This window comes from Astatotilapia calliptera, chromosome 9, assembly GCF_964374335.1.
Source record: "Astatotilapia calliptera chromosome 9, fAstCal68.1, whole genome shotgun sequence".
Taxonomy (NCBI): Eukaryota; Metazoa; Chordata; class Actinopteri; order Cichliformes; family Cichlidae; genus Astatotilapia; species Astatotilapia calliptera.
The window spans coordinates 30,499,853-30,526,777 of NC_137430.1; the positions used below are offsets into that span (position 1 = coordinate 30,499,853).

General features: G+C 41.9%; 2 protein-coding genes across 7 annotated transcripts in view; one reads left to right on the top strand and one right to left on the bottom strand.

Annotated features, from left to right (window-relative positions):
- Positions 1 to 26,925, bottom strand: part of LOC113028823 (uncharacterized) — a 270,569-nt gene that overhangs the window by 173,389 nt on the left and 70,255 nt on the right. The gene's annotated exons all lie outside the window — the stretch shown is intronic.
- The window catches only part of LOC113029509 (uncharacterized), a 75,746-nt gene that overhangs the window by 35,992 nt on the left and 12,829 nt on the right, over positions 1 to 26,925 (top strand). The window contains exons 1-5 of one of the 4 annotated variants that reach the window (XM_080306688.1): positions 11,112 to 11,411; positions 13,075 to 13,180; positions 18,664 to 19,260; positions 20,873 to 21,469; positions 22,137 to 23,397. In XM_080306688.1, the coding sequence (XP_080162814.1) occupies positions 13,163 to 13,180; positions 18,664 to 19,260; positions 20,873 to 21,469; positions 22,137 to 22,823 (1,899 nt within the window). In that variant the 5' untranslated portion in view covers positions 11,112 to 11,411; positions 13,075 to 13,162 and the 3' untranslated portion in view covers positions 22,824 to 23,397. Of the gene's footprint in view, positions 1 to 11,111; positions 11,412 to 12,441; positions 13,181 to 18,663; positions 19,261 to 20,872; positions 21,470 to 22,136; positions 23,398 to 26,925 lie in introns of those variants that run through there. The other 3 variants (XM_080306690.1, XM_080306689.1, XM_080306691.1) reach the window with 3 other exon arrangements.

Sequence of the window (26,925 nt, forward strand, 5' to 3'; positions counted from 1 at the left end):
TTACCGCTTATCTCATTGGTCGAGGAAAGGTCGCTTGCGGAGAAAATACCGGAAGACAACAGATGACCACAACAAGAAGCATGGCCAACAGGGAAACAAACGCCGACACTGCCGGTGCAAGTCTCGGATGACAGTACACCTAAAGCTGGGCATACACTGTGTGATTTTTTTTTAGTCGCATTATTCAGCTTCTGCTCGAACTGCACGATTGACTCGCAGGGGTTAGAAGTTCGTAGGTCACGATGCAGAGTCTCACACTATACGGCCCGATGCTCTGATGCGACCTGAATGCTCACACTGTGCGTCCATAAAATGAAGGTTATAACAGAAAATCTGTCGCTCGCTCTCCCTCTTTGTCTTTCACTCACACAGACACACCACCACCATCAACTTTGCTAAATTGCTAATGAAAAACACTGATCAGGCAGCTGTGATTGAGCAGCAGTGTAGATCCAACTATTTTCACTGTTGTTGTGGTCGTGATAATTTTGTGATGCCACATCGAAAAGGCTCGGATGAGCTTTCCCAAGTTCTACAAGTTGTGCCTCCATCGTTTGTGTCCAAATCACATGCTGCACAGCCGTGCTGCCCAGTCTTTTTCACCGACGTTTATGTGTTTGCGCGTGAGCAGTGTGAGCGGCTGCAGTGACACCCTCACGACGCTTGATGAATGGGAGCTGGTCGTGAGGTGTTAATTGCTTCTCATGACCCCACGTATACTACACGATGCACGACGCACAAGGAAGGCGAAAATCGGGCCAATAACCAAAACGGTCGCACGACTCAAAAATCGGCTCAAAATGGGCCAAAAATCGCACAGTGTAAGCCCAGCATTAGACCAGCAATGTTTGTTCCCCTCCGAGAAAAAAAAAAAGGCTGCAAAAGTACGGTGAGGAATGGGAAAAGGAAAACACCTGGCTGGAAAAAGTGCACGATAACACCAATAAAGTGCACTGCACTGTGTGCTGGCGCACTTTTCCATAGGCATGTTTCTAATGGTGGGCACATGAAGAAAATGAGGGTCGTGAAATTTCAGGGAACCCTTAACCAATTTTTTTGTCCACCAGGCCACGGCAGAAGCAGATATGGTATGTAAACATTGGTTTGTTTTTTAAACCCTCTGGTTAAGGTTAATATGGGCATGTGCAGTGAATATCAGCGCTATGTGGCCAGAAGTGTGATAATATAATTTATTTTGTGTAATAAACAACTGCAAGGATAGATGATTACAACAAATAGATGACTAATACATAAAAGTAATGCATAGATGAACAATGATGATGAGTTAAGATGCGTAATCATGGGAACAAGTGGGTTTACAAACAGGAGCAGCTGATTAGCATTAGAAAAGCTGACCTAAGTATTGAGACATGTGTCCTAGCGTCTGTAAAAAACTGTAAATCCACCACATACTGCTTAATTTGAGAAAGATTTTCATTGTGTTTGATAGGTTTGTAGCTTGAACCTATTCGCTGGAACGTTGAAGACAATATAATTACACAGCAAGCAAGACACGAAGTAGGCAAAGTTCTTCATGTTTCTCGTGCACGGGAGAGAACCGGACAAACGCCGTTCCTTCGCTTGACCCCAGTTGCTCTCGTTCGTTCTCCCGTAACACTGGTCTTTTATTGAGGTTACATGAATATGCATAGGTTCATTAACATATGACGTCTACATACACACAAAGAGTACCTTGCCTGTGTGTGTGTGTGTGTGTGTGTGTGTGTGTGTGTGTGTGTGTGTGTGTGTGTGTGTGTGTGTGTGTGTGTGTATGTGTGTGTGTGTGTATGTGTGTGTGTGTGTGAGGTCAAGATGTGACCCTGTGAAGACTCCCCAAAGCTGGTGCCAGGCGTCTAGCAGATCTATCTAAACAAAAGGCTCTTATACTTAAAGAGATATACGTGTGTTTGCTATACCATATATCAACAAAGAGAAGATAGGACCTCTCTGATGTTCCTAGACTGTGGGTGTGCATTCTAGTGTGGAATACACACCAAGCCTTTACAGCCTGCTAAAGATCACAGTCCTATCACTACACAATTGATTATATACCTCTAAGCATATATGGTTAAATATTTCTAAGCATAAATGACAATCAACAATACAAAACCTAACAGTGTTGCATGAGCTCTTTCATTTTTTGTATTAGTCCTTTCATTTTATTGACATATATATTTTGCATTCATTTTGTAATTTTTTGATTTTATTCAACAATGCCTTTCCAGTCATTTTTCTTGGTCTCTTTCCCCCCAAATCATTAGAGGAACAATCATCACCACCTGTTTGACTCATGATTTGTTCGATTTTTTTTTTTAATTTATTTAAAAGTTCAGTGATCATCCATTAAAACATATATCCACTGGAAGCCACAATAGACTTTGACCATAAAATCCTTTTAACATAACGGCAATTTAATTGTCCATTTGAACGTCATCCAAGCAGCATAATTAATAAGACGCAGCGCAGTCATCAATCCAAGAGCGAAGCAAAAACGTTGCACGTTTAACCAACATTCATTCCATTCAGTGTCTCCTCTTGAAACATCTCAGCGCTAATGCAATGTGGCTTCCTTTTCCACAACCAGACATGCACAGGTATTCTTACCTGCGCTCTTCAGAATTGCATCAGGTGTGTCGGTGCTGCTGGTGTAACAACCCTTTTGGGTTATAGCACCACTGGGGAGGGTTGCCCTACTATTGTAGTAGGGCAACTTGGTTGGGGCAATCGTGGCTCAAGAGTTAGGAGTTCACCTTGTAATCGGAAGGTTGCCGGTTCGAGCCCCGGCTTGGACAGTCTCGGTCGTTGTGTCCTTGGGCAAGACACTTCACCCGTTGCCTACTGGTGGTGGTCAGAGGGCCCGGTGGCGCCAGTGTCCGGCAGCCTCGCCTCTGTCAGTGTGCCCCAGGGTGGCTGTGGCTACAATGTAGCTTGCCATCACCAGTGTGTGAATGTGTGTGTGAATGGGTGGATGACTGGATATGTAAAGCGCTTTGGGGTCCTTAGGGACTAGTAAAGCGCTATATAAATACAGGCCATTTACCATTTTAGTTGTGGGAGTCTCCTAGTGGGTGTGGTGTTGTTAGTGGCAGCCATTCCATGCTGCTCATGTTCCATTCTCCGAGGAAACACCTTACTGTTGTAACGTCCTGGCGCCGGCGACTACCGAACCCCGCACATGTATGTATGGACAGAGTAGAGCCGTGGAGACCTGGCTTGTATGGTCTTATGTTGCTGATAATGAATAAAGGTCTGTTGTTTAATTTAACTGACTGGCTTCGAGTTATCCGGCTAACCTCTACACCACATGCCCGCTGGACCTGCTAGCCGCTCCTTCCTCGCCAGACTGCTGTTACAAAGTGGCGGCCGTACATTGTTCTCTGGATCTTCATAGTCATCCGGACCGACAGACGGTGGGCTTGGATATTTTTCCCGTGTTTTTCAACGATTGACACTTCGGCTGAGGTGGCGTGTTTTTTTTCTCTTCATCTGGCTGTATTTGCCGAGCCGATAGAACCCCGTGAAGGAGCCGACTCCCCACGATTTCAGCGATATTTGCAGGTACAGAAGAGCGCCGACCCATCGCTTGACACGCTCGCCTGCCGAGGGAGAGTACTCCGTGAGTAACTGTACGGTCCGTTGGACCGCCAACTCAGTGCTGTTGGACCGTTACGACATCTGCGGCGCTAAAGCTAATGCTGCAGTGACTTTGACTCATTGTTTATTCAGAGGTTTTGTGTGAAGCATTGAAGCATCAGAGTGTGCATGGACGCTCTCGGTCTGACTGATATATGCGCTTAGGTACTGTGTGTGAACGCTCTTTTCACTTCGCCATAACTATTGTGGGAGCGAGTTGTTTCCACACTTTTAAAATGGCGTCCCACGCAGACACGAGGAGTGAGGAAGATGGCTGCGACCCGGATGCTGAGACGCCTGGCCTGACAAAGTACATCATCCCTCACTCTACACCTCTTTACCTCAACCTTGTAGTGGTAAACTTGGAAGAGGAGGTCGAGAAGCCACGAGTTTGCTTATGGGCTTCGCTGGAGCTGCAGAAGAGCCTGCTGAAGTGTTTGGATCATGGAGCTACGGGAGAGCCGGGAGAGCGGCCATCTCCCCAACGAACCCCGCCGGTGCCCCGTAATGACCGCTGGTTGGACGGGTACTAGGTGGACTGAGGACAGCCTCCTAATTGCCGGGGGGGGGGGTGATGTAACAACCCTTTTGGGTTATAGCACCACTAGGGGGGGTTGCCCTACTATTGTAGTAGTTGTGGGAGTCTCCTAGTGGGTGTGGTGTTGTTAGCGGCACCCATTCCATGCTGCTCATGTTCCATTCTCCGAGGAAACACCTTACTGTTGTAACGGCCTGGCGCCGGTGACTACCAAACCCCACACATGTATGTATGGGCAGAGTAGAGCCGTGGAGACCTGGCTTGTATGGACTTATGTTGCTGATAATGAATAAAGGTCTGTTGTTTAATTTAACTGACTGGCTTCGAGTTATCCGGCTAACCTCTACACCACATGCCCGCTGGACCTGCTAGCCGCTCCTTCCTCGCCAGACTGCTGTTACACTGGCTCACTCATTCAGATGCGCTGCACTTACTTGGCGTCTTTCAGGTTCTTTGATCTGATTTCTTTGATCCTGCTTGCGGCTTGCTTCTCCAGAATGCGGTTTTATGTTGACTAAAGATGTAGCGACTTCCACAGTCGCTAGAGGCCGGGGATGGAGCCTGCCTATTTGCCTGACGCGCTGTCAACTTTACGCAATAATGCGAGAGGTGGAATTGTTTGCTTGTTTATTAAAGTGCTTTGAGAGTTTACAGAGTAATGTCATCGGTAGTGATGTGACGTTCTGTATTGAGGCTTGTGTCGAGTAATTTAGGGGGCATTTCCGCGATGCACGTATCGAGGCTTGCTTCATTTATGGGAGGAGCTGAAAATGATGACGTCTGAAGCCTCGCTGCCCGGCTGTACCACGTGATTGATTTAAGTAGATGCATATTCTTTGTGGTATGAACACATGGGAAACAAATGATCATTTGGCCATTTATTTTTAGCTCAAAATGACAACATTAACACAATAAAACAGGTCACTTTCTTAAACAGAAGCCTGCCATGTTTAACTTTTGAGAATATAAGTAAATCTTTCTTTAAAAGAACTCTGTCCTGCTCAACTTAAAATTATATAAAATAATAGAAAACAATAGAGAGAAAAACATTCTTGTAACAGTGCACATATAGTGCATTTAGTACAATTGGCTTCAGTTGAGGCATTACACTGTCACGGTCCTGGGTCTCCTGACCCAGCGTTTTTAGTTCTTTGTGATTTTCGTATTATTGTACTTGTGTGATTTATTCTATGGCTTCTAGTTTTGATCCCTTGCCCTTCATGTCTCCCTGTGTGCCCCTCTATGTATTTATGAGCCCTCGTCCCCCTTCGTGTTTATTCCGTGTCTCCCCTGCCTGTTATGTTGGTGTTCTACTCGTGCTCTCTCTCCTCCTGTCTGAACCTCTGTGCTCCCTGTTTCACCTCTCCCGTCAGTGTTCAGTTCACCCCGCCCTGTCTCGTTATGGTTATCAGTGTCACCTGTGTTCCCCGTGTGTTCCCACTCCCCTCGTTAACCCTCTGTGTATTTCTGTCTACGTCTCCCTCTGTTCAGCGTGACGTCGTCCCTCATGCCGTGTGTGGATCTCCCTGTGTCTCTCTGTGAGTTCTTAGTTTGGTTTCCCAGTTTAGTTTAAGTTTGTATATTTGGTTCTGCCGGAAAATAAAGCTGAGTTTTGAGTTCATCCCCTCGTGCCTGTGAGTCCTGCATTTTGGGTCCTACTCCTGCCTGCCGCACGGCGATTCATGACATACACAGTGTTTTCTTGTGTAAAACAAGGACACATCTCTGTTTATAATTTCAATATATGTTACTGGAATGAATCAGACATCATGCAGAATTCGTTAATATTTGTTTATGTATTTTTATTATTTTTGCACTAAGTAATCCCAAAATACAAGAATTTGTATACACACCATCCACTGATACACATACAATAGTAATGCTATTCTACTCGGTCTTCTCTATTTGGCCACAGGTTCTCATCCACATCACATCTTATGTCATCTAGGGCAATACACCTAGGAAAGAATCTTCTGGCATGCCAGAATTGAAGGAGTTGAAAAATTGAACTGGCTATTAACTTCTGTCAGACAGAGATAATGAGTATAATAAGGCAAGAAATAAAGGAAACATGACAAAAACAGTGGGAGGGAGAAAGAAATTTAAGGAGGGTAGGAGAAATGAGAAGCACAGGAAGGAGTAGGAGAGAGGAGGTGGTCATATCTGGAATAAGATTTGGAAATATTGGTTTGATCACTACTATTGGTGACTGTCAAACCTTTGAGTCGCCGAGAAGCTGAATAGGGGGATAATGTTGACGCGCCCGCTGTTCAAAATGTAAGTTTACTGCAAAAGGGTTCAAGAAGTGAAAGTTGTCAGGCCTTATTCCAGTTTTTAAAACAGAGTATACATTTAGGGAGGATTTGTGTGTCGATGTTGCCCTATCATATATGTATGTGCTCTTAACCTGAAAGGTATAAATACGGAAGTGTGTGTGCAATAAAAGATGGCGCAGAGGAAGGTGTGTCCCTCTGATGTAAAACTCTAAACAACGTGTGTATGGTTTATTCCTCCGTGAGATATGCGAGTAACCCCGGTATTTCTGCCCTAAAAATGGAACCTCCAACAGGTTATGGGCCCAGAAGGGATGTGGGAAGCCGGTGGAACCGTCTATGCTTCGACGGAGACGAGAGAAACTATGAACTGTGGGAAACAAAGTTCCTGGGATACCTGCGGCTACTTGGGCTAAAGGCTGCCATTCTGAACGAGCCCGGCGAGTCGGAGGAAGAAGACAAGGACTTGGATGAAAAGAATGAAGTAGCTTATGCAGAGCTAATCCAAGTATTGGATGATAGAAGTCTTTCACTCGTGATGAGAGATGCCAAGGATGACGGACGAAAAGCGTTGGAGATTCTGAGAGAGCACTACGCCGGTAAGGGTACACCACGTGTGATTAGCCTGTACACGGAGCTAACGTCGCTACAGAAAACTCCCATTGAGAGCGTCACAGACTATATGATAAGGGCTGAGACTGCCATTACAGCTCTGAGGAATGCAGAAGAGACATTAAGTGATGGACTGCTTATTGCAATGGTGCTAAAAGGGTTGCCTGAATCTTTCAAGCCGTTTGCCATACATGTAACCCACAGTGACAAAGCAATGACATTTAGTGAATTCAAAGCTAAATTAAGAAGCTACGAGAGCACCGAAAAGGCCACATGTTCTGAAGACAATGTGATGAAGGCAAATAACTGGAAGAAAGAGAGAGACAATGCAGAAATAACATGTTACAACTGTGGAAAAGAGGGTCATATAGCACGTGAGTGTTACACAAAGACCGAAAGGAAAGAACAAAAAGTGAAGCAGTGGTGCGGTTACTGCAAAAGCTCAACGCATAAGGACAGCGACTGTCGCCGACGAAAGAAGATTACTGCTAAACACGTAACTGATGCAGAAGATCATAGTTTCGCGTTCAAAGCCAAAGACTGTGGAAATCAAGGGCTGAAACAGAGAGGCCTAATGGTTGATACAGGGGCCACTTCTCACATTATTACGGACATTCAGAGATTTAAGAGTTTTGATGAGACATTCACACCTGGAAGACACTTCATGGAATTAGCTGACGGAACGAGGACGAGTGGGGTCGCACTGAAGAGGGGAGATGTGGAGGTCTATCTACAAGACAGCGAGGGACGAAAGGTGAAGGCGACACTGGAGGGAGCACTTTACATTCCCTCTTACCCGCAAGATATCTTCTCGGTTCAGGCGGCAACGGCCAAAGGAGCCTCAGTAACCTTCAAGAAGGGCTGCAACCAGCTTATCCATAAGAACGGGACAAGGTTTAAGATAAGTGAATATGAACGCCTATACTATTTGAACAGTGTTACATCTGATCATTATGTTGACAACGACGAATGCAATGGCTGTCATGATGTAGAAACTTGGCACAAAATCCTCGGCCATTGCAACTATGAAGACTTGGTTAAACTAGAGGACATTACCGAGGGTATGAAAATAAAAGGTAAAGCTAAACATTACCAAGACTGTGAAGTGTGTACAAAAGGCAAATTTATCCAAACCAGGAATAGAGAGCCTGATGAAAGAGCAGAAGAAGCATTAGAGCTAGTGCACACTGACTTAGCTGGACCGATAGAACCAGAAGCTAAAGACGGGTTCAGGTACACGTTAGCATTTACTGACGATTACTCAGGCACAATGTTTGTGTACTTTCTAAAGGCTAAAAGTGACACCGTAAAAGCAACTGAAAAGTTTTTGGCAGACGTCGCCCCCTATGGGCAAGTAAAGAGAATCAGATCAGACAATGGAACTGAATTTACATCTAAAGAGTTTCAGACATTGTTAAATAAAAACACGATAAGGCATGAGACATCAGCGCCGTATTCACCTCATCAGAATGGGACTGCCGAGAGACAATGGCGAACACTTTTTGAAATGGCACGGTGTATGTTGATCGAAAGTAACCTGCCAAAAAGATTATGGACTTATGCTGTTATGACTGCCGCAGTAATTCGTAATAGGTGTTACAACAGACGCACAAAGCAAACCCCTTATTACATGCTGACAGGAAAGAAGCCAGACATGTCGAGGATGGGGATTTTTGGATCAGTTTGCTATGGTTACGGGCACAACAAAAAAAAGTTAGACGCAAGATGTGACGAAGGAGTTTTTGTGGGTTACGATAAAAACAGTCCGTCATATCTAATCTACTACCCTAAAACAGGACGAGTTCTTAGACATAGGTTGGTCAAGTTCCTCACTAAAAGTGTAGTTGAGCACCAAACCCAGACCACTCAGGTTGATGACAATGGAGATGATGATTTGACTCCAGGGGACATCTTGAAGTACCCCGCTAGAAAGGACAAAACAGGGAATGACCAGAGATCAGATGAAAGTATGATCCTGGAACCTGAAAGTGACATTCAGGACAATGGCATAAATGATGCACAAAACTCAGACAGAGTAATAGAACAGAGTCTGAACGATATCCCAAACGAAACAGGAGAAGGCCAGATTACCTGAAAGACTATGTCCAAACTGCAGAAGACGACCAAACATCACTGACTGTAGATTACTGTTACAGGGTGATGTACGACATACCAAAGACTTTTGAAGAAGCTATGCAGTCATCGAACTCTAAGTGTTGGTCAGATGCTATGGAAGATGAAATAAGATCCTTGAAAGACAATAATACGTTTACTTTAACCACGCTGCCAGAAGGTAAAAATGCAGTGGGGGGGAGATGGGTGTATGTGATAAAAGAGAACCCAAATCAGACTAAAACATTTAAAGCAAGATATGTTGCTAAAGGCTATAGCCAAGTTCAAGGCATTGATTACAAAGAAACCTTTTCGCCGACTGCAGATATGACGTCAGTGCGTACGCTGATGCAATTAGCAGTACAGCACAACTTTAAACTCCATCAAATGGACGTGAAGACTGCTTATTTGCACGCCCCAATCGATTGTGAGGTGTATATGCAGCAACCAGAAGGTTTTGAAGTAAAGTCAGACACAGGTGAAAAACTGGTCTGTAAACTAAACAAATCACTATATGGTTTGAAACAATCTGGCAGGAACTGGAATAAGATGTTACATGACCATTTATGTGAAAAAGGTTACAAACAAAATCCTGTAGACCATTGTGTATATTCCAGACAGACAGCGAGTGAGACAGTGATTCTTATCATCTGGGTTGATGATGTAATCATAGCTGCCAACAGTGAAGAAGCTATCAGCAACGTGAAACAAATGTTGGATGAGAAATTTAAAATGAAGGATCTTGGTGAGCTCAAACATTTCTTGGGTATTGACTGTATACAAGAGAACCATGAGATAAGACTAAATCAGACACGGTACATCACAAAAATCCTGGAAAAGTTCAAAATGTCTGACTGTAAGCCACGTTCTACTCCTTGTGAACTCAAAAATGATTTTGGTGCACATGGTGAATCAGTTGATTCAGGAAAATATAGAGAATTAGTGGGCAGTTTGATTTACTTAATGACATGTACAAGACCAGATTTGAGTTGGATAGTGAGCAAACTGTCACAATCCCTGTCTGAGCCAAAAGAGCATCATTGGACAGCAGCAAAACATGTATTACGTTACCTTAAGGGGACACTAAACAAAGAGCTGTGCTATAAAAGGATAGAAGGAAACCTAAATCTTATAGCATACAGCGATGCAGATTGGGCCACAGACTTGAGTGACAGGAGAAGTACAACGGGTTATTGTTTTGTATTATCCAAAAATGGGCCAGTGATCTGCTGGAAAACCAGGAAGCAAGCTACAGTAGCTTTGTCAACGTGCGAGGCAGAGTACATGGCGATGGCCGCCACAGTACAAGAAAGCTTATACCTCTCACAGCTACTTAATGGCATGGACATTAAAAGGCAATATTCACCAGTTACCATTCTTGCAGACAATCAAGGTGCAATTGCATTGTCCAAAAATCCTATAAACCGTCAAAGATGTAAACACATCGATATCAAGTATCACTTTATTAGGTCTGCTATAACTGAGAAGGAAGTACAAGTTAAGTATTGTGCAACAGAAGACATGGTAGCAGACATCATGACCAAGTCTGTAAGTAAAGTGAAAATAGATAAATTTACGCATATTTTGTTTGGAACATAAAACGTTGATATGTGAATATCATGTAAATATGTATATCATGTGTAATGTATAGTGTTAAGAGCAAGTGGGGGTGTTGCCCTATCATATATGTATGTGCTCTTAACCTGAAAGGTATAAATACGGAAGTGTGTGTGCAATAAAAGATGGCGCAGAGGAAGGTGTGTCCCTCTGATGTAAAACTCTAAACAACGTGTGTATGGTTTATTCCTCCGTGAGATATGCGAGTAACCCCGGTATTTCTGCCCTAAAAATGGAACCTCCAACAGTCGACGTTCCACTCCACACCAGATGGTGGCGGTAATGCACCATTTTGGTGTTTAACAACCGCCAAACAACAAAATGGTGCAAACAATATAAAGAAGAAGCCTGTTCCCCAATCATAGTTTGCACAGACGGAGCTACCGTTTCATCCAAAGCGAGTGAAGTAGTGACCTTAGAGGAGAGAAATAAACTAAAGTATCGATCATAAACCACTACCAGCGTTTGGATCGATATCTGCATCGATCTGCCCACCCTTGTCTCCTGGATCGTAGCTGAGATCAGCGTGAACCACGTGGGTCTCTGCTCCCTGATCTGTTTCCTGTGTTTGGAAAGAGTTGCAGCTTCATCGCGGAGTTTCTCTCGGTTTGTCGGCTCATCTAAAGGTAAGCACCGAGCTAACTTTACTGTGAGTTCAGTTCATGTTGAGTTTAGCTCCTGAATGAGGTCTTCTGCTGCTCTCCTCGGTGTCTGTTCACAGTTTATTGTGAACACGTTGAGAGAAGAGTGAGAGAGTGTTTGGAGAAAAACACCAACTAATCATTAGCTCAGCATGCTGGGAGAAGTTGAGTGTTTGCTGTGATGCACAGGAAGATGTTAACAAAAACTAATGAAACAGAGATGAAAGTAAACAGTGTTCATATTTGAAAGCACAGAGAATAAAATATATTGTGGTGGTTAATGTGCAGCTCTTGGTGATTTGGGAGAATCATGTTTTTAATCGTGTTGTGGATTAAATGTTGGGTTTTATTTCATTTTGTCTACAGAAGTTTTTCCCACCTGTGATCGTTCAGATTGATTTGTTGGTTTGACTTGAATCATGTGAAGGTTTAAAGCTGCACTTCCCCCAAAAAGAATAAAGTATAATCATGAAGAATGTAAAAATGTCTTCCTGTGTCAAACACAGCTGCAGTCAAAGCAGGAAGGAAAGCACTGAAACCACTGATCAATGACCATGAGTACTGTGGGAAATATAAATGTTGTAATTTTAAATAAGTGCCATATTAATCAAGAGGTTATAGAAGGTTTAAACTGGAAGACATTTAAAGTAGTGTTTTGCTTGTAACTGCATACGTGCCTGCGCAGATTAGAACAGGATGGACTCAGGATGTGTCATATACGATCATGGGGCCTCACAACGAGAAACAGGAAACAGATGGAGGTGAGAGAGTGCTGAAACCGTTAGTGAGGAACAAACATCAATACTATAAAAGGAGTTGCAGACAACTATCGTGCATGTTATGTTATCTGCTTAGGCATGAAGGGGCGTGAACCCTGACATGTAAAACTGTGTATCGAAGTGCTTCCTCTTTGAGATCTACTGGACTACGCTGAGGGTGGTGTCGTGTACATCTCCCACATATGTGCTTAATAAATAATTGTTGTTGACTGGACAAGATCTGAGTAATGTTTTTTTGTTCTCAGCCCAACATCAAAGAATCAGGACAGTACCGTTCACAGACAGTTGGGGAATGGCTGCACAGAATCAAACTTTTAGGAGTGGTGGAGGTGGTGGGACTGGGGGGCTGAAGGAGTTGAAAGTGTGGGGTGGGGGAGTGACAGGTCTGTCCCTGTTTGTGGAAACCACAGGAGGAGCTGTTCAGGCTGTTGCTGGGTGTGAATTGTTGATGGAGTCTTTAAACTTGTAGTTGCTGTTTTCCAGACTGAAGCAGAGTCGTTAGCTGAAAACTGGTTTTAGAGGTTCATTCAGGACACCTTCTCAGGCTCTTACAGCCTTACCTGTATCATAACAAAGTGTATAAACCCCAATCCACCTTTAACATGGTCCTTCTCCCAAACCTTCAAATAGGACTTTCTGGCCCTGTCATAGTAAAGGGCTGCTTAGAATATTAGAGCCAATGTCACAAAGTTCCTCCTGAAGTATAAGTGAGTGAGAGAGTTTCCTCACTTTGCAGCACAACACGTCTCACAAGATTTCTACAAGCAATCAGAGTGAAATTTGTACTTTGTGTTGTCAGATGAACATATGAGACACTTTGACTCTTCAGTGCAGTGTGGAGCCTAACAAAGATCTGTTTTGTGTCCCAGCTGATCAGCAGGAGGAGAAGAGTCTGACGGAGCAGCAGAGGAACATTTTCAGCCATCTGGACTCAGCTGAGTCACTACAGAGGAAACAATGAGCTCAACACAGGAGGTGAGGAAAATATCACAGTTTCACCAAATAATCAGTCACGTCTAAAACTCTCATCCTCCCAACCTGTTATATGACTGTGTTGTATATTATGTTGTTTTTTACAGACCACAGCACATGTTAAAACAAGGAAGGTTTATTCATCAACATTATTAATAATCAAATGGACATTTGTCAGAGTTTTACCCCTGATACTGCTGGATAAACAGAAACTCACTCAGGAACGAGGTCACACAGAGCTCAAGTTTTCACTCGCGAGGGGGAAGCAGTTGTCTCCAACCCACTTCAACTTGCTTTCCCCCTGCAGGTTGTTTTTATTGGTTACACACATGAAGCATAAAGCTTGTTGCTGTATTACCTATGAGAAACTACTATAACTGGTTACGAAGTGATTGTGCTGTGCAAGTGTGATTATACATTGTGTGTGGTTATATGATGAGAGTGCAGCTCTCCCAGATTGTTGTTGGTAGAATCTGTTCTTCTCAAGGCTGCTTGTTCCCCTTATCAATGTCATGCACGTAGTCATATGCGTAGGTTACCTAGATAGCAAACAGAAGCATTCTAGCTTTCTAAATGGCATTGTGTAGCTTTTTAAATGGCAACCTACAACACATACATTAAACCTAACAGTTTTTTCATGACCCCAAAAAATACACGTTCAAAGCACCACAACAGCAGCCCGATATCAGACAGAAGCTGTCAGCTGAGCTCTGTAGAGTGGGCAATTATAATGAAGCTTCATTATAATTTGTAGATTCAAGCTGCTCTTCACATTTTTGGCCAGCAGATGTCACCAAAGAGGACTGTGTTGAAAAGCTTTGAGTAATGAACCTTTTTCAATACAAGCTTCAGTGTTTCAGAAAGCTTCATTTGGCCATCACTGATATAAATAATATTATAGAAATGATCAGAGGAGGCAAAAGTACATTTACTCTATACTTAAGTAGAAGTACAGATATTAGTGTTATAAATACTTCAGTAAAAGTATTCATTCACCTTCTTTATTTAAGTACCAGTGAAAAAGTACAGGCTCTGAAATGTAATCAGCGTAAACAAGTAAAAGTAGCTCCTTGAAGAACATTTTAACCACATGTTTTTATCCAAAGTTAACTGAACCTTGTGCTTTGTTAATGTAATAATAAAATAAGATTAGTAAATGAAGTACAAACTATTTATTTCTAATAAAGGTTCTCTGTTTGAATCAGGTGTGAATGTGCGAGTGAATGGTTGTCTGTCCCTGTGTGTTGGCCCTGCGACAGACTGGCGACCTGTCCAGGGTGTACCCCGCCTCTCGCCCTATGACAGCTGGGATAGGCTCCAGCGCCCCCCGCGACCCTGAAAAGGATAAGCGGAAGCGAATGGATGGATGGATGTTTGAATCAGTTAATTAGAAAATGAAGGAAAATAAAACATGTGTGTATTTTCTGTTGCCTACATTGTAGAGGGTGACTTTGCCTCTAAACAGGAACATGAGCAGGGAAGAGGTTAAAGTGGGATTGAGCAGGTGGGAACCCTAAAATCAGCTGTAGTGGGTCAGCGTGGGGAAAAGAATCACAGCTCACAATAATTTCTGTTGAGAGCTCCAGTAGATTTTCTTAAATTACAGGCTGTGATCAGCTGACCTGCTGCTCTCTGTGGATGTACACAACTGAATTCAACCAGATGTCAGCAGATGTTTCATGAGCTGTCCTGGCTGATTTCCATCCTCTACACTGACAGTACACTGTCTTTATATTAGACACTATACTGTTGGTATGAAGGTGGAACTCAGTGAATGAATGTCAGCATCATGAGCTTCAGTTTAAATGAATCTCTGCTACACTTGATGTAATCTAACTGTGACATGAGCACCACAGTCACTGTGCACCAGTCACACACTGTTCTTTACTTTAAATCACAGTTCAGCAAACGAACCTGTTTATCCTGCACTAACCTGCAGAGGATCTTCATGCAGTCTTTAAATAACACAGTTAATCTGCCTCAGATTGTTTTGCAGCATCTTTCACAACCTGAAAAATCATAATGTCACATGTACAGACCCAATATCTGATTTCAACACATGAGGACTTACAGTGGCTTGCATTTTTGGCTCCCTATAACTTTTTTTCACATTTTGTTACATTACAGCCACAAACATGAATCAATTTCATTGGAATACCACGTTTTCAAGAGATGTATTCGAAGACATTTCTTCAGCTGAGAATCAGAGAGGAGAAACACACAGTTTTACTTGCAGCAAGGGCAGTCACAGAGCACTCGCACGGGAGTGAGGGCTCTGAGACTGTCCTGGTCTTTATTTATATACATCAGTGGGTGCGTTTGTTCATTACACTGGAATGTGGATGTGTATACAGGGCTCTAGACTAACCTTTTGCCATGGGCGTATCGGTACGCCTAACTTTAAAAAGTTAGGCGTACCGGCACAAAAGTTAGGCGTACACAAATTTTATAATAATTGATATAATATAATGTGTTTTCTGGATACACTGTGCTTTTTCAGCATTCAAAGATTGATGATACCGTGTCAGAGCACTGGCTATGAATTTCAGAAGGATCAGGCCTTAACTTAACAGAAAAGTGAGCAATAGTTCTTTTCCTATTGCAGCTACATCCACTGCTGTCGGGCCTAGGCTGCTCACTAGGGCTGGGTATCATCACTGATTTCTATAATCCATTCGATTCCGGTTTTCAAAGTCCCGATTCGATTCAACTTAGCCTCAGACAGTCAGAAATATTATAATTCTGATCATTTATCAGTACTGACTTCTTCAGAATTGTGAACATCACAGCAGATGCCTTTATGTGAAAGTAACTGAGAATAAAACACAGAAAAACATGAAGGAGATTTTCCCTGGTCTGGCTTTTTATAGCAGATAACCTTAAAAATATTCTACAATGTTCTGCATATAAAGTTTAAATTTCTTCAGTCTTGAATAACAGAAAAAATAGGCTTTCTTGTCCGAGGTCATTTAAGTGAAAAAAAGAAAAGAAAAAGACAGCGCTGTAAACAACGGTAGACTGGTGGGTAATAAGCGAATGAATAATACAGAAAACAGAGGTTGGAGACGGGAAACTGTTCTTGAAGTACAGAGAGAGAGAGAGAGAGAGACCACCAGCTAGTTACATCGTTTTTGTGGGGAGGGAAACACCCCAGGGTGAGGAAATCATTATTACAGAGACTGACATTTGATGGCGGTCTTGCCTTGCCTAACTTTTTATTTTACTATTGGTCCTCTCATGTTCACAAATTGACCCATTGGCTTGAATCTCAAGAACTGCTGTGGTGCAAACTGGAGCGCCTGTCGTGCACTTCCTCATCCTTAGAAGCTTTATTGTTCTCTCCACTACCACTTAAGCCTTCTCATTTCACCCAAAATCCCGTGGTACAGTCTAGTCTAAGGATCTGGTCACAATTCAGGAGTCATTTTAAGTACGTCTCTGCGTCAGTACACATGCCCATCACGCAGAACCATCTGTTTACTCCTGGCCTCATTGATGGTACCTATGTACAGTGGAAGCGTCATGGTATTAATACGTTTAAGGATCTCTATAAAGATGGCACTTTCTTAACTTTTTTAGACCTGTGTTCAGAAACAAATCTTCCGGCTACCAATCTATTCCGTTATTTTCAGGCATGGCATTGCACTTCTGCTCTCTTCCCCTCCTACCCTCTTCTTCCAAATGTCCAACCGTGGGAGGAATTCTTATCCCTTAAACCCAATAAGAAGTCAATTATATCTTTAATATATAAACAAATTATGGGTTTAAATGTCCATTCAGTTGCTAAGATTAGGGGGGCTTGGGAGCGGGAGTTAGGAGTAATTTTTTTCGGATCAGCAATGGGAGAAGGCAGTATCCAATGTCCGTTATAGTACGTCCTGTGCCAGGTTACAACTTATCCAGTTCAAGGTGTTGTACAGGGTTTACTATTCAAAGTCTCGTCTGTCTGACATTTACCCACAAGTGATGGATCAGTGCGAGAGATGTCATGCCACCCCATGGGACCTAGGCCATATGTTCTTTCTGTGCCCAAGACTCCATGGCTTCTGGAGTCAGTATTCAGTTATTCTTTCCAAGGCTCTTGGGACCCAAATCTGCATGGACCCTTTTCTAGCTGTTTTTGGGCTTCCAGTCAACACTGGTCTAACCCACCCTACACACTTCAAAATATTAGCCTTTACATCACTTTTGGCTAGACGTTGCATCTTACCCCTTTGGAAATCTTCAAAGCCACCTTCAGTTTCTTTTTGGTTTAGAGATGTGATGTCATTTCTTAAATTGCAAAAGATAGGCCTTGTGGCGAAGGGCAAATACAGAGAATTTTATCGTATCTGGGGCCCCTTCGTAGACTATTGCAAGTCTTTAAAAGCTCTACCAGCTGATTGATATCATATCTTCCCCCCCCCCCCTTTTTTTTTTTTTTTTTGTGTGTTTTGGGGTTTGTTGTTTGTGTTTGTTTTGGGTTTCTTATTAGGTTTTGTTTTGTTTGTTTATTTAAGCGTGTGTGTGGGTGTGCCTGTGTGTGTTATCGTATCTGTTCATGTAAGAAAAACTAAAAAATATGTGAGGGGAACAGATTGTATTGTCATTGTAAACTACTGTACACACAAAAAAAATTGGTCGCACTCTAGAGCCCTGGTGTGCGTGCGTGTGTGTGTGTGTGAGACAAAGGAACGACTCCTCTGCCTGGTACGAAGCGAAGATAAGAGTGTCCAGCTGTCACTATCGCTGTGGGAAGAAATTTATAACAAGTCTTGTAGTGAACAACAAGTCATCAAAAGGTCAACATGCAGTACTCTACCATATGCACACTTATATCATTAAAAGATTATACTGACTACTAAGTACAATTTTCTGTTGACACACGTGAAAGACCAATACAAAGTGGTGTAGACGTTAGAAGTGGAACACAATCATACATGATTCCAAACATTTTTTTTTTTTTTACAAATAAATCATCTGTTTTGTAAATTAAGCAGATAGAAATACAGATGTTTTTTTTTCTTTTTTTAGGTAGGTAGTATGTTTTATAAAAGAAATCCCTCGGGTTGCAATCAGACTCTGACATTTTCCTTCACTAAACCAAGCTAGTAACTGTTACATTGGATTTATTATTGTTAAAAAAAATGAGAAAATTATATAAATATCTAATAGGAAACAACAAAAGGAAATATAAAAATAAGTATAGACCTGGTAAACATTCATTACTTTTCTGAGTGTGTTAGCATGCTAGTATTAATATTTGTGTACAGCAGGAGGGATGGGCATGATTTTACTGTTTGAACAGTCATGAATTATTTTTAACAGCAGGTTGGATGTAATGTGTTAGAACTACCAGCAGGTGGGGATAAGAGACCTTTAAGGTGTTTGGTGCCACACTCCACCTTCAGGTTTAAAACGAGTGTTAATGGAGGGAGTTTGAAGGTTGAGTTTGTTCCACGACTGCATTTCACTCACTGCCTCTGTTTGTATCTCTGTCACTGCAGGACCAACATGGAGCGAGAAGTCAGCGCTCTCAGGAGGCCGACAAACCTCACAGAAGAAAGGGAGAGAAAAAACACACCTGTGACGAGTGTGGGAAGGGTTTTACTTTGAAGGGTTCACTGAAACAGCATCAGGTCATCCACACTGGAGAGAGACCGTTCAGCTGTGACTTGTGTGGAAAGACTTTTTCCTGGAAGGGTTCCCTAAAAAAACACCAACTCATCCACAGTGGAGTTAAAGCGTACAGCTGTGATCAGTGTGGCAGAGCTTTTACTCACAGTAGCCACTTACAGAATCATCTAGTTACCCACTCTGGAATTAAGGCATACAGCTGTGAGATTTGTGGAAAAACTTTCAGCCACAGAGGGAACCGAAATACACACCTGCGCATTCACACTGGACATGATGTGTACTGCTGTGAACAGTGTGGCAAACCGTTTATAAGACATACAAAGTTACAACAACACATGTTTACCCACACTGAGGAGAGACCTTATAAATGTGACCTGTGTGAGAAGACTTTTAAATCTCCACATCACCTGAGAGAACACCAACAGATCCACACCAGAAAGAGACTCTACAAGCGCAGTTACTGTGAGGTATGTATTTTTATTTTTATCTTGTCATTTTAGCCTGACTGTTTGGAACAACTGTGCTCATTAAACTGTTAGCATGTTAGCAATTGCATGGAAAAGCAGCTGTGAGTGATTATTACGTCCCGTGTTAATTACTGTAATTCCCTCCTTTGGTCTCCCTAAAAGGTCCCTTCATAAACTCCAACTGCTTCAAATTTCTGCAGCTCGGGTCATAACTTGCACTCTGTCAAGAGCTCATATTACCCCAGTTCTTCAGCACCTTTACTGGTTGCCCATAGAAGCCAGGATACATTTTAAAATCTTACGTCTTACATACAGGTGTATCCATAAATCTGCTCCTTCATATTTGTGTGACCTGCTCCATATCACCACTGTTTCCTGCCTTCTCAGATCATCATCTGCTATTCATCTTACTGTTCCGTCCTCACACCTTAGTACTATGGGGAACAGAGCTTTCAGTCGCTCAGCATTCAGTTATGATTTTAGTATTAATGTAGTATTATGGTGGTAGTATTGTAGTTTTTACAGCCCAATTCAAACAAGCGCCCTGCCGACAGCCAAACCCATCTGTTCTCTGATTGGATTGTTACATTTGTGATTGACATGACATTGACCAATCAGATGAAAGGAAGAAAAATAGGGTCAAAATTCGTACTTGTAACGTTTTTTGGGTTTTTTTTTTTGCTAAGTCCACAAACAAATCTTTTTTACGCACACACAAATTCTTTTTACACATACAAAACTGATTTACAAGTACAGAATATTAATGACTACACTTTGAGCCCATAGATATTAATTAAATTTTCAGTTCAATTCAGTGTTATTTATACAGCACCAAGTCACAACAATAGTCGCCTCAAGGTGCTTTTTATTGTAATGTGGATCCTACAATAATACATACAGAGAAAAACCCAACAATAATATGACCCCCTTTGAGCAAGCATGTTGGCGACAGTGGGAAGGAAAAACTCCCTTTTAACAGGAAGAAACCTCCAGCAGAATAAGGCTGACAGAGGGGCGGGGCCATCTGCAGAGAGTGGTTGGGATAAAAGACATGCTGTGGAAGTACATTATTATTATTATTATTATTATTATTATTATTATTATTATTGTTTTATTATTCTGATTACTATTAATAATAATATTATTATTATTATTATTAATAGTAGTATTATTGTTGTTCGAACAGACTTAATATTGGTTTATCACTGCAAAAAAACACGTTCAAAGCACCACAACGGTAGCCCGGTATCAGGCAGTAAACACATTAAGTGTGTATATTTTCCCTTTTTTGTGTTTTTTTTTTTTTTGCTCATACAAATAAAATGCGATTAATATAGATTGAAAATGAATGGCACTTAATTGCCTTTAATCAAAAATTAATCCAATGTTTTCTACAGTGAAACGTTTGAACAGTCATTAATTATTTTTAACACCAGGTTGGATGTAATGTGTTCCTACTACCAGCAGGTGGGGATAAGAGACCTTTAAGGTGTTTGGTGCCACACTCCACCTTCAGGTTTAAAACGAGTGTTAATGGAGGGAGTTTGAAGGTTGAGTTTGTTCCACGACTGCATTTCACTCACTGCCTCTGTTTGTATCTCTGTCACTGCAGGACCAACATGGAGCGAGAAGTCAGCGCTCTCAGGAGGCCGACAAACCTCACAGAAGAAAGAGAGAGAAAAAACACACCTGTGACAAGTGTGGGAAGGATTTTACTTTGAAGGGTCATCTTAAACAGCATCAGGTCATCCACACTGGAAAGAGACCGTTCAGCTGTGACTTGTGTGGAAAGTCTTTTTCCTGGAAGAATGCTCTAAAACAACACCAACTCATCCACAGTGGAGTTAAACCGTACAGCTGTGATCAGTGTGGCAGAGCTTTTACTCAAAGTGGCCACTTACAGAGCCATCTAGTTACCCACTCTGGAATTAAGACATACAGCTGTGACATTTGCGGAAAAACCTTCAGTCGGATAGACAGCCGAAATACACACCTACGCATTCACACCAGACATGACGTGTACTGCTGTGATCAGTGTGGCAAAGAGTTTGCTAAACACACAAACTTACAACGCCACATGTTTACCCACACTGAGGAACGACCTTATAAATGTGACCTGTGTGAGAAGACTTTTAAATCTCCACATTACCTGAGAGAACACCAACAGATCCACACCAGAAAGAGACTCTCCAAGTGCAGTTACTGTGAGGTATGTATTTATATTGTTATCTTGTCATTTTAGCCTGACTGTTTGGAACAACTGTGCTCATTAAACTGTTAGCATGTTAGCAATTCTACTGCATGGAAAAGCAGCTGTGAGTGATTATTACGTCCCGTATTAATTACTGTAATTCCCTCCTATTTGGTCTCCCTAAAAGGTCCCTTCATAAACTCCAACTTCTTCAAAAATTCTGCAGCTCGGGTCATAACTTGCACTCTGTCAAGAGCTCATATTACCCCAGTTCTTCAGCACCTTTACTGGTTGCCCATAGAAGCCAGGATACATTTTAAAATGTTACTTCTTACATACAGGTGTATCCATAAATCTGCTCCTTCATATTTGTGTGACCTGCTCCATATCACCACTGTTTCCTGCCTTCTCAGATCATCATCTGCTATTCATCTTACTGTTCCGTCCTCACACCTTAGTACTATGGGGAACAGAGCTTTCAGTCGCTCTGCATTCAGTTATGATTTTAGTATTACTGTAGTATTATGGTGGTAGTATTGTAGTTATTGCAGCCCAATAAACTGAGTGTGTTAACTGAAACAGTAAAATGTAATTGTACGTCTGCAGAGATGCTCTTTATTTCAGGCGACGTTCAGGATAAAAATGTTGAAGGACTGACTTACACTGTCTTTGTGTCTTTGTTCAGAAGCAGAGTGACACAGATGGATCCAGTTCTCAACCCTGTCGTCACTGTGGTGGTGGGAAAGACTTTCATTGTGACGTGTGTGGAAAAACTTTCAGTTGGCAAGTCTCCCTAAAAAGACATCAACGTAGACACACTGGAGACAAACTGAAATACTGCAAAGAATGTGGGAGAAGCTTCACCACATCAAGTTACTTAAAACAACATGAACTGATTCACAGTGGGGTTAAAAAGCACCTCTGTGATCAGTGTGGGTCATCCTTCACCACTGCAGGTCACCTTAAAACACACAAACGAGTCCACACAGGAGAGAAACCATACAAGTGCAGACACTGTGAAAAAAGCTTCTCACGATCAGGTCATCGTAACCTTCATGAACGTACACACATGGAAGGAAACTACAGCTGTGACCAGTGTGGGTCATCCTTCACCACTGCAAGTCAACTTAAATCACACAAACGATCCCACGTTACTAATAAACTGTTTCACTGTTACCAATGTGCCAAAACATTCACTAAATTATCTGCTCTGTGCAAACATCAGCGTGATCACTCAGGGCTGAAATCACTCCCATCACTGGATCACAGTGAATCTGAAGAGACAGAAAGATCCTCTGGTTTCAGTGTCAGACTTAAAACCCTTGAGATCAGGCTCCACCGAGTTCAGATCGAATCTCCTGTAAAGATCTGATGAAAATGTTCCACTGGATGGATGGATGGATGTATAATTTCTTTTTCTGAAGGCTGCTCTCTTCCTGTTTCTGCAAGTGCTGACTGCACAGATGTAATATAGATCCATGTCACTGTTTGGAAGTATCAGAGAACTGCTGATGCTGTAAAGCTGCTGCTCAGTCTGGTGGGCTGTTGTGTTTTTGTTGGTGATGCTGGATGAAGGGCTGATGGACCAGGTGAGCTCAGGTTGAGGGTAGATCCCGTCTGAGCTGCAGGTGATCCTTTGTCCTATTTGTTGGAGACACAGACTGGAGCTAGAAAAAAATCTAAGAATAAAAAAAACAAAAGAAAAATATATTTCTAAACAAGTCAGAACACAGTTTTCCTTTTCTGTTTATTTCATGTTAACATGATTTAATTTAACAAAAATCATGTAAACATGGTGAATGGACTGCTGAGGACTGGGGCAAAGTCATTGTTGGGTTTAGATTTTATTATTGTCATTTGTATTAGGAAATATTTAACCATATATGCTTAGAGGTGTATAATCAATTGTGTAGTGATAGGATGCGTGATCTTTAGCAGGCTGCAAAGGCTTGGTGTGCATTCCAGGAATGCACACCTACATCCTGGGAGCATGGGAAGAGGTCGTACCTTGTTTTATTGTTTTACGGTAGGATTAATTCAATTCAATTTTATTTATATAGCGCCAAATCACAACAAAAGTCGCCTCAAGGCGCTTCATAGATACAGAGAAAAACCCAACAATCATATGACCCCCTATGAGCAAGCACTTTGGTGACAGTGGGAAGGAAAAACTCCCTTTTAACAGGAAGAAACCTCCGGCAGAACCAGGCTCAGGGAGGGGCGGCCATCTGCTGCGACCGGTTGGGGTGAGAGAAGGAAGACAGGATAAAGACATGCTGTGGAAGAGAGACAGAGGTTAATAACAGATATGATTCAATGCAGAGAGGTCTGTTAATACATAGTGAGTGAGAAAGGTGACTGGAAAGGAAAAACTCAATGCATCATGGGAATCCCCCGGCAGCCTACGTCTATTGCAGCATAACTAAGGGAGGATTCAGGGTCACCTGGTCCAGCCCTAACTATATGCTTTAGCAAAAAGGAACGTTTTAAGCCTAATCTTAAAAGTAGAGATAGTGTCTGTCTCCTGAATCCAAACTGGAAGCTGGTTCCACAGAAGAGGGGCCTGAAAACTGAAGGCTCTCCCTCCCATTCGACTTTTAAATACTCTAGGAACAACAAGTAGGCCTGCAGAGCGAGAGCGAAGTGCTCTAATAGGGTGATATGGTACTACAAGGTCATTAAGATAAGATGGGGCCTGATTATTTAAGACCTTGTATGTGAGGAGCAGGATTTTGAATTCAATTCTGGATTTAACAGGAAGCCAATGAAGGGAAGCCAAAACAGGAGAAATATGCTCTCTCTTTCTAGTCCCTGTCAGTACTCTTGCTGCAGCATTTTGGATTAGCTGAAGGCTTTTCAGTGAGTTTTTTGGACATCCTGATAATAATGAATTACAGTAGTCCAGCCTGGAAGTAATAAATGCATGAACTAGTTTTTCAGCGTCACTCTGAGACAGGATATTTCTAATTTTAGAGATGTTGCGCAAATGGAAGAAAGCAGTCTTACATATTTGTTTAATATGTGCGTTGAAGGACATGTCCTGGTCAAAAATGACTCCAAGGTTCCTCACCGCGTTACTGGAGGCCAAGGTAATGCCATCCAGAGTAAGAATCTGGTTAGATACCATATTTCTAAGATTTTCAGGGCCGAGTACAATAACCTCAGTTTTATCTGAATTAAGAAGCAGAAAGTTAGCGGCCATCCAGGTCTTTATGTCTTTAAGACATTCCTGCAGTTTAACTAATTGGTGTGTGTCATCTGGCTTCATGGACAGATAGAGCTGGGTGTCATCAGCATAGCAGTGAAAATGTATGCTATGTCTTCTAATGATACTGCCTAAGGGAAGCATGTATAATGTAAACAGAATTGGTCCTAGCACTGAACCCTGTGGAACTCCATAATTAACCTCAGTGTGTGAAGAGGACTCTCCATTTACATGCACAAACTGGAGTCTATTAGATAGATATGATACAAACCACTGCAGCGCAGTACCTGTAATACCTACAGCATGTTCTAATCGCTCTAATAGGATATTATGGTCAACAGTATCGAATGCTGCACTGAGGTCTAGCAGGACAAGCACAGAGATGAGTCCACTGTCAGAGGCCATAAGAAGATAATTTGTAACCTTCACTAAAGCTGTTTCTGTGCTGTGCTGAGCTCTGAAACCTGACTGAAACTCTTCAAATAAACCATTCCTCTGCAGATGATCTGTTAGCTGTTTGACAACTACTCTTTCAAGGTTTTTGATATGAAAGGAAGGTTGGAGATTGGCCTATAATTAGCTAAGACTGCTGGGTCTAGAGATGGCTTTTTGAGTAAAGGTTTAACTACAGCCAGCTTGAAGGCCTGTGGTACATAGCCGATTATTAGAGATAGGTTGATCATATTTAAGATCGAAGAATTTATTAATGGCAGGACTTCTTTGAGCAGTTTTGTAGGAATGGGGTCTAAAAGACAGGTTGATGGTTTGGAGGAAGTAATTATTGAAGTTAACTCAGAAAGATCAATTGGAGAAAAAGAGTCTAACTTAACATCAATGGTACTAAGAGTAGCTGTAGATAATAATACATCTGTGGGATGATTATTGGTAATTTTTTCTCTAATGATAAAAATTTTATTTGTGAAGAAGTTCATGAAGTCATTACTAGTTAACGTTAAAGGGATGGTTGGCTCAAAAGAGCTCTGACTGTTTGTCAGCCTGGCTACAGTGCTGAAGAGAAACCTGGGGTTGTTCTTATTTTCTTCAATCAGTGATGAATAGTAAGATGTTCTGGCTTTGCGGAGGGCTTTCTTATAAAGCAGCAAACTATTTCTCCAGGCTAAATGATGATCCTCTAGATTTGTGACACGCCATTTCCTCTCCAGATTACGAGTCATCTGCTTTAGGGTACGTGTTTGAGAATTATACCACGGAGTCAGGTACTTCTGATTTGAGGCCTTAGTTTTCACTGGAGCTACAGTATCCAGAGTCGTACGTAGTGAGGAGGTGAAATTATTAACAAGATAATCGACCTCTGTTGGGGTAGCGTTCAGATAGCTGCTCTGCTCTATGTTGGTACAGGGCATTGGAGATGATAACAGTGGGTGGATTATATTCTTAAACTTAGTTACAGCACTTTCAGAAAGACATCTACTTTGATAAAGTCTACTCTTCACCGCTGTGTAATCAATTATTGTAAAAGTAAATGTTATCAGGAAATGATCAGACAGGAGAGAGTTTTCAGGAAACACTGTTAAATGTTCAGTTTCTATGCCATATGTTAAAACAAGATCTAGAGTGTGATTAAAGTGGTGGGTGGGTTCTTTTACATTTTGAGAGAAACCAATTGAGTCTAATAACAGATTAAATGCCATGTTGAGGCTGTCATTTTTAGCATCTACATGGATGTTAAAATCACCCACAATAATTATTTTATCTGAGCTCAGAACTAAATTAGATATAAAGTCTGAGAAATCAGACAGAAACTCTGTGTAAGGCCCAGGTGGACGATAGATGATAACAAGTAAGACTGGTTTCTGAGTTTCACAGCTGGGGTGGACAATGTTAAGCATCAGGCTTTCAAATGAATTAAGTCTGTCTTGGTCTTTCATTAATTAATAGGCTAGTGTGAAAAATTGCTGCCACACCGCCCCCTCGGCCTGTGCTTCGAGATTTCTGGTAGTTAGAATGGCTCGGGGGTGTTGATTCATTTAAACTAACATAATCATCCTGCTGCAACCAGGTTTCTGTAAGGCAGAGTAAATCAATTTGTTGATCAATTATTAAGTCATGTACTAACAGGGACTCTGAGGAGAGAGATCTAATATTTAATAATCCACATTTCACTGTTTTACTCTTTGGTTCAGATGTGGATACTGTATTGTTCTTCCTTTGTGATTGTTTATGTTTAAGTTGTTTGTTGCTGGTTTTTAGTTTGTTTTTGTCTTTTTTGGAAGCTGACACAGTCTCTATGGAGATGGGTTTTTGGGGG